This window comes from Mustela erminea, chromosome 16, assembly GCF_009829155.1.
Source record: "Mustela erminea isolate mMusErm1 chromosome 16, mMusErm1.Pri, whole genome shotgun sequence".
NCBI classification, from domain to species: domain Eukaryota; kingdom Metazoa; phylum Chordata; class Mammalia; order Carnivora; family Mustelidae; genus Mustela; species Mustela erminea.
Window position 1 is genome coordinate 48,440,622 of NC_045629.1, and position 17,417 is coordinate 48,458,038.

Consider the following 17,417-nt stretch of genomic DNA (forward strand, 5'->3'; position numbering starts at 1 on the left):
TCCAGCAAGGGGCTCTTTGCTCTCTGGGAGCCTACTTCCTCCTCTCTTTCTGCCTGCTTATGATCTGTCTGTCAAATAAATAGATAAATAAATAAATAAAAGGCAGTAGGACTATCTGTGGGAACAATCTAGGCTCCAAATCTTAGCAGTGGTTCATGCTCCCCTGGCAAACTCTTGTTAGAGTCAAAGACTTTACCTCTGCACTACAATAAGTGATTCTTTTTCTCCTTGCCAAGACCATTTCCATTGGCTTCTAACTGAACTATTCTATCTTGAAACCATGCAGTAAAATCTTCAGTATGTGCCCAAGATTTCAGTTCAAACTGATTCCCCATCTAGTTTGCCTACAGATACTTCTGCAATATTTTATGAGTCAATAAAACTTCAAGGTATGTAATTTGCTTACTATGATACAGGAAAAACATGTAAGTCTCTTGGAACCAACTCTCAGTTTCCTACCATATAACTTGTTAGATGTGTAAAAACAATATAAAATCAAGTTGACAGTGACTTTAACATAGTGCTACCTGATTACATTCTGCATTAGCATTATTGATCCAAATATTTGTACTGTAAATATACTCTTGAAGAAGGCCATATGCCATTTCTGTTATAAAGAAATGATTGAGAAACAAGACAGAGGATCATAGGGGAAGGGAGGGAAAATGAAACAAGATGAAACCAGAGAGGGAGACAAATCATAAGAGACTCTTATTCTCAGGAAACAAACTGAGGGTTGCTGTAGGGAACGGGGGCAGAGGGGAGTGATGGGGTGGCTGGGTGATGGATATTGGGGAGGGTATGTGCTATGGTGAATGCTAAGAATTGTGTAAGACTGATGAATCACAGACCTGTATCCCTGAAACAAATAATATATTATAGGTTAATAAAAAGAAAAGAAATGAATGCCATTTCATACTGTGAAACAAATCTACAGGATTATGGTATTAAAGGTGATTCTTATATCTAGAGGCACAGAAATCTTGGATAATTAAAACCTAAACTAATCTAGACAACTTGCTCCATTAACCAAAAAATAAAGTAACCATAGAAGTAAAAAGTAAACAAGCCAAAAAAGAAAAAAATCACATGACTTGCTCCTTCAGTTTCCTTCTATTCACCTGAAGGCAACTTTCTCCATTGTTTCCCTCCTTCCACTTGCTGCGACTCCCCAAAAGATAACCTAGGGAAGAATAAGTGAATTCATAGGGTATTTATATTTCTCTGTCCGGCTTATCTCACTTAGCATAACACCCTCTAGGGTCCGTTCTTATAGGTGGAATCTAAAAAACAAAATGAACAAACGACAAGAAAACAGATTCTTAAATACACAAATTGGTAGTTGCTGAAGGGAGGGGAATGGGAGATGAATAAAATAGATAAAGGCAAGTAAGACATACAAACTTCCAGTTATAAGTCATGGAGAGGAAAAGCACAGCATAGGTAATAGAGTCAGTAATGTAATACCGTTGTTTGGTGACGGATGTGACTACACTTGAAATAATGAGCACTGAGTAATGTACAAAATTGTTGAATCACTATGTTACACACCTGAAATGAACCTAACATGGTATGTTAATTATACTTCTATTTTTTAAAAAAAAAATGTCTAGAAGATAATCTAGAGGAGGATAAAAAGCTTACAGACCTTGATGATCCCCCCAAAAAATAATCCATCTCAGAATAAACAAAATCTGCCTGTATCCTGTTTCACAATACTTCTGCAGCATGTAGAATAAGATCATCACTGAGAACTATTAAGTCTACCAAACTTAAATAGAATTTCCACTTTTACAAGTGCATGGAAATATGGTGACTACAACAACAACAGAGAACTCACTTGACAGAGCAGCTGAAGATGTTTGGAGGAGTGGGCTTTGCAGTAGTGAAAACATAATAAATAACAGGTGGTACTTTTCCAGACAGGAGCAATATGTCAGGGGGAGGAGGAGCGGTAGAGACCCACAGGTCAAGGATGAACAAGCAAACGAGCCCCATGTGTGGTCTCAAAAAATGGCACTGGCAAATTAGGGCTAAAACTTCATGACGGCATCGAGCCAGATCTGGGCTGGGTAGCTGCTGAAACCCTTGTTCTCATAGTAAAAGTACAAAGCTCTGTCAGCTGATTTACAACACCAGAGTCCGGGTGGTGGAAGTAACAACAAACATCCAGCAGCAGCACTCTCTGAGAGCCTGAATAAGAGCTTAAGGTAAAACACGATAGGACAAAACTATCTCTGCATCATCTGCGGAGAGGGTCTCCTGAATGGGGTTATTCCAGCTAGAACCACTTACGTGGTCAACAGATACAGAATTGATTAGCGGTTTCCTAGGCTTGAAGACTTCCTTCCATAAGAGATCCTAAGACCCTGGGGTCCCAGGGTGGCTCAGTCAGTAAAGTGTCTGCCCTGGGATCAGATCATGATGGTCCATGTTGGGCTCCCTGCTCAGCAAGAAGTCTGCTTTTGTCTCTCCTGCCCACCACCCTGCTCATGTTCTCTCTCTCTCTCTCTCTCTCTCTCTCTCTTTCTCAAGTAAATAAATAAAATCTTTGGTGGGGGGAAGATAATTAAGATCCTAAGAACAAAAAAACTGAGAAGATTAAGTCAGCTTGAGTCATAATTCTATTCTTTTTCCTTCTCCCCCCTCAAAAGAGGCCACGGCTCTGTCTCCCTTTGCAGAGAATCTTCCTCTGTTCTGCTTCAGGGTGGTGGTCTTGAGATGTTCTTTCCTCTAGCTCTCGGTCTCTGTCTTACATGGTGTGTCGTACAGAAGCACAGGGGATGACATGGAGCCTACAGAACACAGTCAGCATTCTTCCCCCCCTTCGAGGTCACCAGGCTGAGGATGTCCAACAGCTGATTTCCACAGTAAGCTCAGAGAATAGCTCTGGTCTATGCATCTGCTCCCCGTCACTTCAGTGACTTGTGGCAAGTTCTCTCTCAGGGTCCTCTTTTTAAAAAAATCACTCACAACCAAACCAAAAAGACATAAATTACAAAAAATATGGGATGTCCTTTATTGGCAGAACAAATAATTGTCAGCAAAGAGAAAATAAAGCGAACCAAATAAAACAAATAAAATGGAAACCCACAAATCAGATTATAAAATAATATTCTACTGACATTTAATGAAGCAATCCCATGACAACAATTTAACTGCTGCCTTTTTGCCTGTAGTCCCAGATTTCTTTTGTTTGGAGCCGGACACAAATTTTTCATTTCTTTGTGTACTTAGAGCCACACATTGAACCCTAATTAGTTACTACTTACTTGGGCTTGTTTGCATACTTTAAAAGGGTGAAGTGTTTCTCCGTAGAAAAGCTGATGATAAGCCTGTAGGTCAAACCAAAAGTACACACAGTTCTTCCACAACTGTAGATGGAGAAAAATATATAAATCATTACCACCCAATTATTAAAGCTCTAATTTCAAATATAAATAAATTTTTTAGCTTCTTGGTGTTACCATAAATCAGGTTCAATTTAAGATGGTCTTATCTTCTATTACAAACTGGCAATATAGAAAATATTATTGGTATTGTCACTAAAATACTATATTTTTGCATGTATGCCTCTTATGTAATTAGCCATTAAAACAGAAAGCAATCTAGTTAACAAAGAGTAATCACATATTTCTGGCATGAAACCAAAATCTGGAGGTATTTTGATATATATGGACAAATATATATCATACTAAAACCAAACACCACTCTAATAATTGAGCTAGTGAAATATTTTACATTTAAGCAAAATGAAAAGAAAACAAAACTGGCAATGAGTTTTATTAATTAATGCACTATCCACTGCAACTTCTAATTGTAAGAGCTATTAAAAATGAAAATTAAAGGATTCATAGAAATCAACTCTGAATTTAATATATATTACATGGAAACAAAAACTCATGAGAATAAAATATTGTTAACAATGCAAGTCAAGGAGCTCCTGGGTGGCTAAGTTAAGTGTCCAACTCTATTTTAGCTCAGGTGATGGTCTCTGGGTCCTGGGATCAAGCCCATGTCTGGCTCTTTGCTCATTGAGGAGTCTGCTTCAGGATTCTCTCCCTCCCTTTCCTTCCTCTGCCCCTCCCCTCCGCTGGCACACTCTTTCTCTTTCTATAAAATAAATAAATAAGTCTCTAAAAAAATAATGTAAGTTAATCCTTTAATTTTCTTTGTAATTCTAGTAGGATAGTGAAACAAGAGAATTACAATAGAGATGTTCATATTTTCACTAAATATTTAGCATAAAATTTCTTGCCAGAAGATACGGGAATTTTAACATCAAATGTAATTATTTGAGCACTGAATTCCTTCAATTTTTCTTACTTTAAAATGAAGTAAAGGCATAAAATTAAAATCATTATCTTCTACCTTGTTTCCTGAATGCTCACAGAATTTAGTAAAGAAGAATCCAGCTCTATTTTCTACATACAAAGATTGCAACAAATTTTCCATGTCAAATCCTCCCAAGGCACCATCAGCCATGGCTTTAACCTAGATAACAAAACAGAAGTCCATGATCCATCCAGAAACATGATGATTTTTTTATGACACTGTACAGCACGGTTTCATAAATTCTGCCAGGCTGTCATTTTCCTGCTGGACTCTAAAATTTTTTTTGTACCATATAACTAATTAATGCAGTATGTTTGCATATGACTATCATTTAAGAGTCATTTATGGAGCCAACTATCGCAACAGACTGCCTTCTATTATAAACCAATCTAATTTCAAACTTAATGTTAGGGTAACTTCTCAACCTCTATTATTTTCACGTTTCAGGCATAGCGATACCATTTTAGGAGTCTTCCAGATCTCTGTTGGTGGCCTCGTTCCTACATATTTACTGTTATGTTAGCCTTGAGGTGATGCTGTAATGGCTACAAGAGAGTTATAAAAAGAACCATCTTCAAGGCCTCTCAGTGCTGCTCATTAACTGTCCTCAGGGGGCCCTCCTTAGACAGTCTCCCCCTGTACAGGTCACAGCCTTCAGAATGTAAATGGTAATATAAGTTATCATAAAACTGTTATTTGGGGGCCTCTGTGCCAACAACGCTGGCAACCCTAATACCATTCTTGAAACACAGAAAGCTGGCTACTTCCCTAAGCATAAGAGTAACTTTAGAATACGAAAAAGCATCTACTGTTCACAGGAACTCTTTGGTATTTGCTGTGTGGAACTCAGACTTCTTTGTAATCTTAAGATAACGGTGGCATGAACAATTTAAGGTATTGTTATAGTGTTTCTCTGCCTCTCTCTTTATCCCTCTACTAAACATATTCTAAAGTGAAACTTTAATGTTTTAATGATGTTTAACTGTTGGCATTCCAAAAACTAAAAAAAAAAAATTATTTTGGCAGGAAAAAAAGCTCTTCTTAGAAGCAAAGAATAATTGTTTGCTTAGAATAAAATAAAAAGTTATACAAAATTATAGCTAAGTGATCAGACTATATTGGGACTATCAAAGTTTCTACATAAAGTATAAACCTTAGGGAATATAAAATTGTTATCCCTAACTGGTGTAGAAAATCCACATTATCAAGGTAGCCACACACTGGAAATACTCTGCTTTATAAAAATTCTGTTTCCAAAACATAACATCAAAATTGTTTTTTATCAACTATTAGCAATTTAATAAAAATAATGGATGGTCTTATTTTGTACCTAAGGTAGTCTCACACCAAACCAGAAGACAGCTGTCCTTGAAGATAGTAATCAATGGAGTATATAGCAACATGGTATTACAAAAGGAAACACAGAGAAAATTTTTGGATAAAAATCTTTTTGGAAGGAAGAAATAAAATGTGTTGTTTAGTAGAGAAAAAATACTACGGTAAATCAATGAAAACTCTCTAAAAACAGGGGACATTGGTCAGTTAAATGAAGAATCAGATAAATCACTTCTCAAAATACTTACCAAAGGTTCTTCTGTGTAAGTATATCTTCTATCCAGTTGGGGCTTCAGACATTCAGAAATGTCAGTAAAAGATGTTAAGCGAATAACATTGCTGCTTTCCAACCTGTGCCTCAGCCTAAATTATAAGGATAAGAACTCATTGATCAATATGTATTGAGCATCTTTGGTATATATGACACCAAATCTTAGGAATGCACTTGAGCACTGTGAGAGAATAGGGGGGAAAACAGTGCAAGTTATCAAGTCCAGCCTTTTAAGAAGTGGTTGAGAAAATGAAGTATAGTCCTACAGAAAGAAATCTCAATATGATTAACTGCTGGTTGAATGAATTCAAGAATATATTATAGATGTCAAATGACTGGGATGGATAACAGTGAGAAGTCCCTTTGAGGTCTATTAATAATTAAAGAAATGGGATTTCCCTGAAAAAATGGGTAGTGTGTATGTGTGTGTGTGTGTGTGTGTGTGTGTGTGTGTGTATGTTCAGAGGGGTTCTTGAGATGGCGAGAAGAGTGAGCAATACGTGAAAGTAGATAAGGAAATTCTTGTTTAAAAGGCAGCAAGTTAACTGATTTGCTTAGGGCAAGAGGACACTAACAGTTAAGTAAACACTATATAACACAAACCAAACACTGTGCTAAATACAATTCACATTATCATATTTAATCCTCACAACAGGTGGGATTCATAAGGATTTATATGTGGTAGCGTGGGGTGAAATAATGGAAGACTATGAAGCTAGACTAATGACTTGGCACATTATCTTTTTATACTTTCATATCCAGCTCCCTCGCCTTACCTCACTGCAATTATTCTGAGCCTTACTTTCCAGCTCCATAGAACATGGTGATCCACTTCACCAATATATCTGCTCCAATCCAGCAGCGGATTGCTTTGCAGGCTCTTCTCAGACCAAAGAGAGGTATGACATGCTTCTGTTTCCATTCCTCTGTTGACTGACTGGCTAACTTAGCACTCATTCCCGGTGACATGCCTCTGTAACTAGCACCACTGAGATACTGAGAAAGCTAAATATTCACTTTCTAAGACAGACTTGCTGGGATGGATCATGTGACACAGTTATGACCAATGAGATACAAAACAGTCTGCTGGGGAGCTTCTAAGAAAACTTGCTTTCCCAACCAAAGGGAAATATTTAATGAAAATTGCCCTTCTTCTTTATGATTTGAAAGTCTGATATCAGGAGCTATAACACGAATGAATATGAAAGAATGGCCAAGAACATTACAAAAATTCAGGACCTAATATTTCCAGTCCAAGGAACGAATACTGGCAGTTGCCTACCCTCAGATTTCTTCCTCTGTGAGAAAAATAAGCCCAATTTGTCTAAGCCATTATTAGTCAAGTTTTCTGTTATTTGCAGCTGAACAGTCTTAAATTACTATCAACAAACATATCCACCTATACCTATCCTTATTTCCTTCCATCCTGTCTCAGCAAAAAGTATCCCATCTCATAGCCAATGTTAATCTCATGGCTTTTGTTCTTGAATCCTTCCTTCTATTCTCCTTTGAAAATACAGAGCTTCTTCGTTCTTGTTGGTGTTTTAACTTTTCCCTTTCCACTAGATACTACCTTAGGCATATAAACAGGCTCAAGTCTCCTCCACCTTAAAAATATTGTTTTCTGCTTCAAAATCATCAAATCACAAAGGAAGAGAACAAGAAAAAAAAGGAACAAGGGAATTACAAAATAGCCAGAAAACAATTAACAAAATGACAGTAAGTCGGTACCTATCAATAATTATTTTAAATGTAAATGGACTAAACTCTTCAATTAAAAGACAAAGAGAGGCTTGAATGTACTCATACATGCTGAAAGGAGTATATTGTTACAACTCTAATGAAATATAGTTTTGTGATTTTTAAATCACATGAACTTTAATTTAAGAAATTCAACTTTGAGAAATTAATCTTGCAGACATATGCATACATGAAATACATCAAATGTATAAGAATATCCATTGCAACATTGTTTTTAATAATGAAAAATATTGGAAATAATGTCCATGTCCCTCAATAGAATACAAATACAATGTTTGGCATAAAATCAAAGATAACTAGATATAAGGAGAGATAAGATTATAAGAATAAGAAACAACAGAAAAAACACATTATAGTATACCTATAACTAAACTAATAGATAGCATGTACTGCTATGAGACACCTTCTCCAATGAATTCAGTAAAAACAAAAGTATAGAATAAGTGGATAGCATGTAACTAATTTTCAACTGTGCATATATTTCCAATTTTGAAAATAAAATAACTTAATTTCAGCAAATGACACAAAAACTTTCTAGATATTTTCCACTGCATAGAAAATAATCTCCAAATTCCCTAATGTGACACACAAAAAATTGACTATCTGAACCTCATTTATTGTTTTAGCTTGTTTCTTGCCTTTTCACTGTAATACCCTATTCTCTAGTCACAAAAGACATAAAAACTATGCATAGTTCTCAAAATTAAACTTTTCTCTCAATTCATACTTGTATATTTTTATCACTTGAAAAATTAAGGTAATGCTTTCTTCATAGGGATGCAGTAAGAACTGATATAATACAAACAAAGCACACCAAAGCTCATTAAGTGCTATTTCTGGAAATGGCAGGGAGGGTGATTTGGCCCAACTCTCCCTTTGAAGACTAATTAGATAAACTGAAAAATACAAAAATTAATCTGCTAAAAGAAATTTTAGTGCTAACAATGTAGTTAAGAATTCTAGGGCCAACAGAAATAAACCCAAAATTACATGGTCAATTAATCTTTGACAAAAAATGCAAGAACATGTAATGGGAAAAAAACATTCTCTTCAACAAGTGGTTGAGGAAATTGGGCAGTTACATGCAAAAGAATGAGACTGCACCAACTTTCTTACACCATACACAAAAATAAACTCAAAATGGATTAAGGACCTAAATGTGAGACCTAAAACCATAAAACTCCTATAGGACAGCACAAGCAGTAATTTCTCAGACATTGGCCATAATCACATTTTTTTGGATATGTCTTCTGAGGCAAGGGAACCAAAAGCAAAAATAAACTATTGGGACTATACCAAAATAAGAAGCTTCTGCACAGCAAAAACAAAACAACAAAACAAAAACAACCAACAAAAACTAAAAACAGCCTATTGAATGAAGAAGATATTTACAAATGATATATCTGATAAAGAGTTGGTATCAAAAATATATAAGGAACCTATACAACTCAAAACTTAAAAAAAAGAGTCCAATTCAAAAATGGGCACAAGACATGAACAGACATTTTCCCAAAGAAGACATACAGATGGCTAACAGACATAAAAAGATACTCATCGTCACTCAGCATCAGGGAAATGCAAATCTAAACTACAATGAATATCACCTCACACCTGTCAGAATGACTAAAATCAAAACCACAAGAAACAAGTGTTGGTGAAAATGTGGAGAAAAAGGAACCTTCTTTCACTGTTGGTGAGAATACAAGCTGGTGCAACCACTGTGGAAAACAGTACAGAGTTTCCTCAAAAAGTTAAAAATTAGACTACTCTACAATCCAGCAATGGCACCACTGGATATTTACCCCCAAAATACAAAAACACTAATTCATGTATGTATATTGTACATATACAATAGTCAAATTATGGAAGCTGCCTAAGTGTCCATCATTAGATGAATGGATAAAGAAAATATGGAATACATACATAATGGAATATTACTTGCCCATAAAAAATGAAATCTTCCCATTTGCAATGACATGGAAGAACTTAGTATAATGTTAAACAAAATAAGGCAGTCAAAGAAAGACCAATACTAAATGATTTTACTCTCGTGGAATTTAAGAAACAATACAAACAAGCAAAGAGAAAAAGAGTGAGACAAACCAAGAAACACATACTTAACTATAGAGAACAAACTGATGGTTACCAGAGGGGAGGTGGGTGGGGAAATGTGTGAAATGAGGTGTTGGGGATTAAAAAGTACACTTAGGGACGCCTGGGTGGCTCAGTTGGTTAAGCAGCTGCCTTCGGCTCAGGTCATGATCCCAGCGTCCTGGGATCGAGTCCCACATTGGGCTCCTTGCTCAGCAAGGGAGCCTGCTTCTCCCTCTGCCTCTGCCTGCCATTCTGTCTGCCTGTGCTTGCTCTCTCCCCCTCTCTCTCTCTGATAAATAAATAAAATCTTTAAAAAAAAATAAAAATAAAAAGTACACTTATAATGATGTGCACTGAGTAATGTATAGAATTGCTGAATCACTATATTGTATACCTGAAACTAATATAATACTGTATGTTAACTAAGCTAGAATTACAATAAAAAAAAACTTTTAAAAAGGTAATATAACTGACAATATAAAAAAAGAGGTGGTTTATATTTACAATGAATATTACTCAGCTATAGAAAAGAGTGAATTCTTGCCATTTGCAACAACACAGATAGATCCAGAGAATATAATGCTGAGTGAAATAAGTCAGTCAGAGGAAGACGAATACCATGATTTCACTCACATATGGAATTTAAGAAAAAAAAAAGGGGGAAAAAAGAGACAAACTAAAGGAACAGACCTTTAACTACAGAGATTAAACTGATGATTATGGGGGAGGGATGGGTGAAACAGGTGAAGAAGATGGAGAGTACACTTACCCTGGTGAGCGCTGAGTAATACATGTAACTATTCAATCACTATAGACTAATATATGTGGAAACTAGTATAATATTGTAAGTTAACTACATTCGAGTTAAAATTAATAATAATAATAATACATGGAGGTTCCTCAAAATGTTGAAAATAGAACTGCCCTATGACCCAGCAATTGCACTACTGGGTATTTACCCTAAAGATACAAATGTAGTGATCCAAAGGGGCACGTGCACCCGAATGTTTATAGCAGCAATGTCCACAATAGCCAAACTATGGAAAGAACCTAGATGTCCATCAACAGATGAATGGATCAAGAAGATGTGGTATATATACACAATGGAATACTATGCAGCCATCAAAAGAAATGAAATCTTGCCATTTGCGACAACATGGATGGAACTAGAGCGTATCATGCTTAGCGAAATAAGTCAAGCAGAGAAAGACAACTATCATATGATCTCCCTGATATGAGGAAGTGGTGATACAACATGGGGGCTTAAGTGGGTAGGAGAAGAAAAAATGAAACAAGATGGAATTGGGAGGGAGACAAACCATAAGTGACTCTTAATCTCACAAAACAAACTGAGGGTTGCTGGGGGGAGGGGGGTTGGGAGAAGGGGGTGGGATTATGGACATTGGGGAGGGTATGTGTTTTGGTGAGTGCTGTGAAGTGTGTAAACCCTGTGATTCACAGACCTGTACCCCTGGGGATAAAAAATATATGTTTATAAAAAATAAAAAAATTAAAAATAATAATAATAATAATAATAAAATTTTAAAAAGGAATTATGGGGCCAAAACTCACTGAGGAAGGAAAATTCCCAGAGGCAAGGAATCTGGGAAGATATCAGAGTAGGAAGTACCAGGAACCTGCTTCCCCACCAGATCACAGTTTCACTGGGAGGATCTAAAGTAACTATTTTGGAACTCTGGAGTCTTTGCTCAAGGCTTTCAACTTCCAGAGGAAGGCTTGGAGAGTAAACTGTGGTTCATTTTGGTCAATTAGAGTTGCTGGCATAACCGCAACAGCTAACCTTCCCCTACCCCCAGCCCTGTGGCAGACGGCTGTGTCTGTGTTCTGCAAGAGTCAGGGCAAGCAGAAAGGACCCTGTCTACCAAATCTCAGGGATCTGAGCTCTGATCTCTGCTGCTGCAGATCAAAGAGGTGCAGAAGAGGCACGTGGCCCCTGGGGTTGCTCCTCTCCTCTTGGTGGCAAGCCCAGCCCCCTTCGGGCTGAAGTGACTTCCGGGGAATTTAAAGAAACATTGCCCTTTTTACTTCATTTTTCTCTTTTGCCTCCTTTCAGAAGCCAGACATGAAAGATTAGAACATTCAAAAGCAAAATGCATATGCAGGAAAAAATTAGAAAGAGACCACACATGTCCAGGAAAAAGCACATAGTAGAAAAGACCTAAGAAGACCCTAAGTTTTACCTCAGGCCGACCTTTGGTGCAGTCTACAATTAAAAAAAAAAATTAAAGATAAGTTTAAAATGGTGAAATTCATGTCATATGAATTTTATCTCAAAGGAAAAAAAAGGAATAAAAGTGAAATAACAAATTAATGGACCAGCAGATTCCACACCAAAGTTAACACCAAAGGGTATTTTTTTAGGTTGAAGGAAAATCCCATTTTAAATAAAGAACAGTGAAAAGAGTATGTATGTGGGCAAATCTAAATGAATAATGTAATATATGCTGTCTTAAGTAATGACAAAATTCTTGAGAGTCTTAGAAGTTTGCAAGTTTGAGAAATATTGAACTACTGAATAAGGCCAAGGAGGAACTGGAGGGAAATCTCAGAAGCCTTTGACCATACAGCTCATAAGAGGGCGGAGATCAGAGGCACCATTTATTTCAAAAGACTAGTCTCAGGAGTTCTGCCCCTAATTCAGAGTATGCATGACTCTAATACCGATCACCAAAATGTAAGGAACTCCTATTAAAAAAAATCAGTGTATTCAGGTTTTAATTTCTATTTAATTTTTCAATTCCTCAAAAATCTTATCATTGCAAAATAACACTTGACACATACAAAGGTGTACCTACCCTTTCTCAGTCACATTGCCCTTCGAAGAAATTAGAGACAAAGACTTGCTCCTCCACGGTTTTTGAACTGCTGTTTTTACTCGAGGGGGTTTCTTGGGAGATTTAGGACGTTGTAATAAATTGGACTCTTCTTTCTAAAAAGTTAAAATAATACGCAAAGTGAAAAATGAGCCATAGGAAGGGGAAAAAGAAAAGGCCGGAGACTAAAGCATAGCTCTGCCCATCCACCTTAAATTTGTTTTGTGAGCTTGCACAGTGGTGGAGGGCATCTGGGTCATCCTACCCACATGTACTCATACGTGATGCTCAAAGAGACACCTAAAGTAAGTGGGGGAACATGCCACATGGATATCTGGAAGAACAGTGCTCTGAGTGAAGGGAACAGCAAGTGCACCACTTCCAGATTTTTGCCTCGTGTGTTCCAAAAACAGGAGAGAGGCCAGTGAGTTTGGAGTAGACGAGGTTCAGGAAGACAGGAAATGAGGCCAGGAGGACAGCAGGGATGTGTTTAGCTGTGTAAAGACCTTGGATTTATTCTGAGTGAGAGAGGAGGCCCCTAGGGAATTCTGAGCAGGTGAGTGACCTGGTCATACATATATATATATATTTTTTTTTAAAGATTTTATTTATTTATTTGACAGAGAGAGTTCACAAGTAGACAGAGAGGGAGGCAGAGAGAAAGGGGGAAAAGCAGGCTCCCCACTGAGCAGAGAGCCCGATGCGGGACTCGATCCCAGGACTTTGGGATCATGACCGGAGCCGAAGGCAGAGGCCCAACCCACTGAGCCACCCAGGTGCCCTGGTCATATATTTTTAAAGGCTCACTTTGGCTGCTTGGTAGAGAACAGACCATGGATTTTTCCTAATGCATAATTGTTGCAACATGTACATTAATAACAACCCCCCAAAAAGTTAACATAAGTATTAGTGCACAAAACACAAGCATGGATATTTTATCATAAACTTAATAAAGAGATCAAAGTATCAATGTCTACCTGACCTGCATATCAGATATCTGTGGAATACAAGATTTAGGTCTTAATGGCAAGAGGGTTGCCATTTGTGGAAAAGGGTCAACATCCTTCCTTGGTTTCTCTTGACGGAGGTGCCAGAATTTCAGTTCAGCACTAGCATGTTTCACTGAGGATGAATGAGTAACACAGAATCTTGGTGCCCTAGTCAAAGGAAAAACAAATTTAAGATTAAGCTAGGCAATAAGCCTCAAAAATTGAAAGCCTACAAAATCTAGAATGCCAATGCTCACAATTATGTCTTACCAAAATCCTTTTTCTAGAAAAATTCCCACTTTTTTATTGCTGCCTCACCTTTAAAAAAAATGTTTTTCTATGATATATCAACTGCCTGAAATCACACTCACTCAAAGAGGTGATATACATTAGGAAAAAAATAATAAAACTACATTCAAATTACTATCTGCTTGATAAGAAAAAGAAATCTATATACCTATTGATGAAGGAATTTTTTAAAATAACTTTCAGTTTCGAGTAAAATGAACATAAAATGCACCTGTGATCATTTTAAAGCAGTAAAAAGAAGGGGCACATGCATCCCAATGTTCATAGCAGCAATGTCCACAATAGCCAAACTGTGGAAAGAACTGGGATGCCCTTCAACAGACGAATGGATGAAGAAGGTGTGGTTCATATACACAATGGAATACTACTCAGCCATCAGAAAGGAGGAATACCCACCATTGGTACTGCCATGGATGGAAATGGAGGGGATTATGCTGAGTAAAATAAGTCACCGAGAAAGACAATTATCGTATGGTTTCGCTCATATGTGGAACATAAGAAATAGAGCGGAGGACCATAGGGGAATGGAGACAAAACTGAATGGCAAGAAATCAGAGGGGAGAAAAACCATGAAAGCCTCTGGACTCTGGGAAACAAACTGAGGGTTACAGAAGGCAGGGCGCTGGGAGGATGATGTTTATGAAGGACGGTACATGTTGGGATGAACACTAGGTGTTATACACAACTAATGAATCGTTGAACACTACAACAAAAATTTACAATATACTATATGCTGGCTAATTGAACATAATAAAAAAAACTGGTAGATGAAATTCACATTTTAAAATATACAAACATTTTAATAATGTTTAACTACACAACTGAAGTGGATTTTGATTCATACGTTCTATTTTCAAGCCTTAAATTTAAAGATAAGAATTAGTTTTACAACAATTTATATAAATGACAGACCAACACTACTTCCAGAAGCCCAAGAAAAAGAATGTTTGGCACAATGTCAAGGCCACGCTTAATTGGATGGCTATCCTGGTATTTAGTCTGTGAGCTAACTTTTTATTGGCTATAGAGTTAACCTCAGCTGTCAGGCCTGATGCTAATTGCAACTTAGACCAGGTTTTCCCCCTGATGCTACAGCCCAAAGACGAATTTTCTCTCCATATTTCAGGTCCTGGCAAGAAACTCCCTTTAAAATAGAAAGAAAGCAGATATTGCCCTGATGTGAACACAGGCTGGGAGTGGAAGAAAATCCAAAGTTCATAATTACTTTAAATTCAGAGAGAACACTGTACAGATCTGGGTGGTCATCCTAACTATATTTCAGAACCTTTACTTGCAGACTTGGAAATACCCCAAATGACCTCTTGTGTCAACCAGTAAGTGGGAATATCTATAAGGTCCTCATCTAGTAAAGCAGACATGTGCTGATCAGAAAACCTAAGTGTCTCAATTTTCTGATGTCCATCATTCTACTATACTCATATAAACCCCCATAAGTCTTTGTTGCCCCACCATTATAATCTTGCATAATTATTATTTCATTCATAGCATTAATTTTTTATTAGCCACTGTGTAAATTCATCAAATATTGTGGTACAAATAAATAAAATATTTTTAAAAACTGGTGTTGTATTATTTTTCATGCTTCCACCACATGAGCTCTCATATACACTGTACACATCTTAATTCTCAAACTCTAGAGGGTGGGAGAAGGTATCTGTCACATAATACCATCAAATGAACTGGATTCAACATGGTATGTGTATGTATGTGAGTATAAACATATGTGTGTGTGTATATATCCCAATAGAAGAATGGGCAAATGAGATAAATAAGCAATTCATGAAAATTGAAATCCAAATGACCAAATGACCAATCATGGAAAAGATTACCAGCCTCATTAGAACTCAGGGAAATGCCAGTTATAACCACAGGACATCAATGACACACCAAACACATAGGCAAAAATTAAGTCTGACAATGTTAAATGTCACCATGGATTTACAGCAATGGGCACTCTCTTATTCTGTTGATGAGAGCATAAGTGGGTACAACTGCTATAGAAAAATGGATATGTATACAAGAATATACATTACAGTACTGCTTTTAATTGTGAAAAGTAGGAAACAACCTAAATGTTTACAAAAATAGCAATTATCATATATTCAATAAGTGGAATACCAATATACATCAATGAAAATCAATAAAACTCTTAAACACAATTACAGACAATTCTCAAGTGTAATGTTGAGAGAAGACACAAAAGAATGCATACAACATGTTTCCATTTATATCAAGTCATAGAATAGGCAGCAATAAGTATAAGCTTAGGTATTTATTTGCATATATGGTTGGTAAAACTATAAAGAAAAGTAAGAGGGGGTGCCTGGATGGTTCAGTCAGTGGAGTGTCTGACTTCAGTTCAGGTCACGATCCTGGAGTCCTGGGACCCAGAGTCCTGCATCAGGATCCCTGCCCAGCCAGCAGCCTGCTTCTCCCTCTGCCTGCTGCTCCCCCTGCTTGTGCACTCTCTCACTCTTTCTCTCTGTCAAATAAATTAATAAAAATCTAAAAAAAACTTTTTTTCTGAAAAAAAAAGAAAAAAAAAGTAAGAGGATGATAATCACAAAAGTCAGGATAGTGGTTACCTCCAAGGGGGAGTGAGGATGTTGTGATTGATAAGGGACCTTCAAGGGTCTTGGCAATGTTTTCTTTCCCAGCCCACGTAGTGGTCACATAAGTATGTGCTTCATGATATTCATGAAACGGTTGTTTGTTGCTTAAATTCCACATATGAATGAAATATAAGGTATTTATCTTTCTCTGACTGACTTCAAGGAAGGCAAAAGATAGAATAATCTTATCATTTTAAATCTCCATAAATTATAAATCAGTAAGACAAAAAAGTGTAACTTGTAACTCGCCTAGAAAAATTTAAAGCAATTAAGTTTGATTCACATTATTTTTCTTACCAATATAGAAGTAAGGGTTTTACAACCTCAGTCTGAATATTTCTTAAGTGTTCTTCATTCCACTGAGATGCATCCAGCAGCTTAAGTTTTGATAATATTTCTGTAGAAAGGTAGCAATCTCCATTGCTTACCAGATAGTATTTTTTCATCCTCTCAAGATGTCTAAAACAAAATAAACCCACACACATTGCTATGACATTCAACAAGCCAAATGTTTTCAGTTCTAAAATGTTTCAGATAAGTAATGAACTATCTCAAAACCAACACCGAGTTATGGGAGTACCAGTGTGGAGATAAAACTATTTCTTACAATTATGGAAAAAGGAAGAGTATTTTTGGTAGGTTGAACAATGGTCTTCCAAAGATGTCCATGTCCTAATCCCCAGAAGCTCTGAATGTTACCTTATATGGTTAAAGGCATTCTGCAGATGTGATTAGGATATATTTTTTAAGAATTTTATTTATCCATTTGTTGGGGCGGAGCGGACAGAGCGAGCATGAACAGGGGATAGGCAGAGGGAAAAGCAGACTCCCCACTGAACTGGGAGTCCAGTGTAGG

The 17,417-nt window shown here is 36.8% G+C and overlaps 1 protein-coding gene across 12 annotated transcripts in view; it reads right to left on the reverse strand.

Annotated features, from left to right (window-relative positions):
* Positions 1 to 17,417, reverse strand: part of RGS22 (regulator of G protein signaling 22) — a 150,628-nt gene that overhangs the window by 89,459 nt on the left and 43,752 nt on the right. For 11 of the 12 annotated variants that reach the window (XR_004279568.1, XR_004279566.1, XR_004279565.1 and 8 more), the window contains 6 exons: positions 16,859 to 17,020; positions 13,613 to 13,787; positions 12,613 to 12,746; positions 5,919 to 6,033; positions 4,372 to 4,494; positions 3,273 to 3,374 (listed from right to left, as the gene is read on the reverse strand). Coding sequence is in view for 6 of the 12 variants with exons in the window: in XM_032316101.1 (XP_032171992.1) it covers positions 3,273 to 3,374; positions 4,372 to 4,494; positions 5,919 to 6,033; positions 12,613 to 12,746; positions 13,613 to 13,787; positions 16,859 to 17,020 (811 nt within the window). In the remaining 6 variants the exon portion in view is untranslated. The remainder of the gene's footprint in view (positions 1 to 3,272; positions 3,375 to 4,371; positions 4,495 to 5,918; positions 6,034 to 12,612; positions 12,747 to 13,612; positions 13,788 to 16,858; positions 17,021 to 17,417) is intronic. The other variant, XR_004279567.1, reaches the window with a different exon arrangement.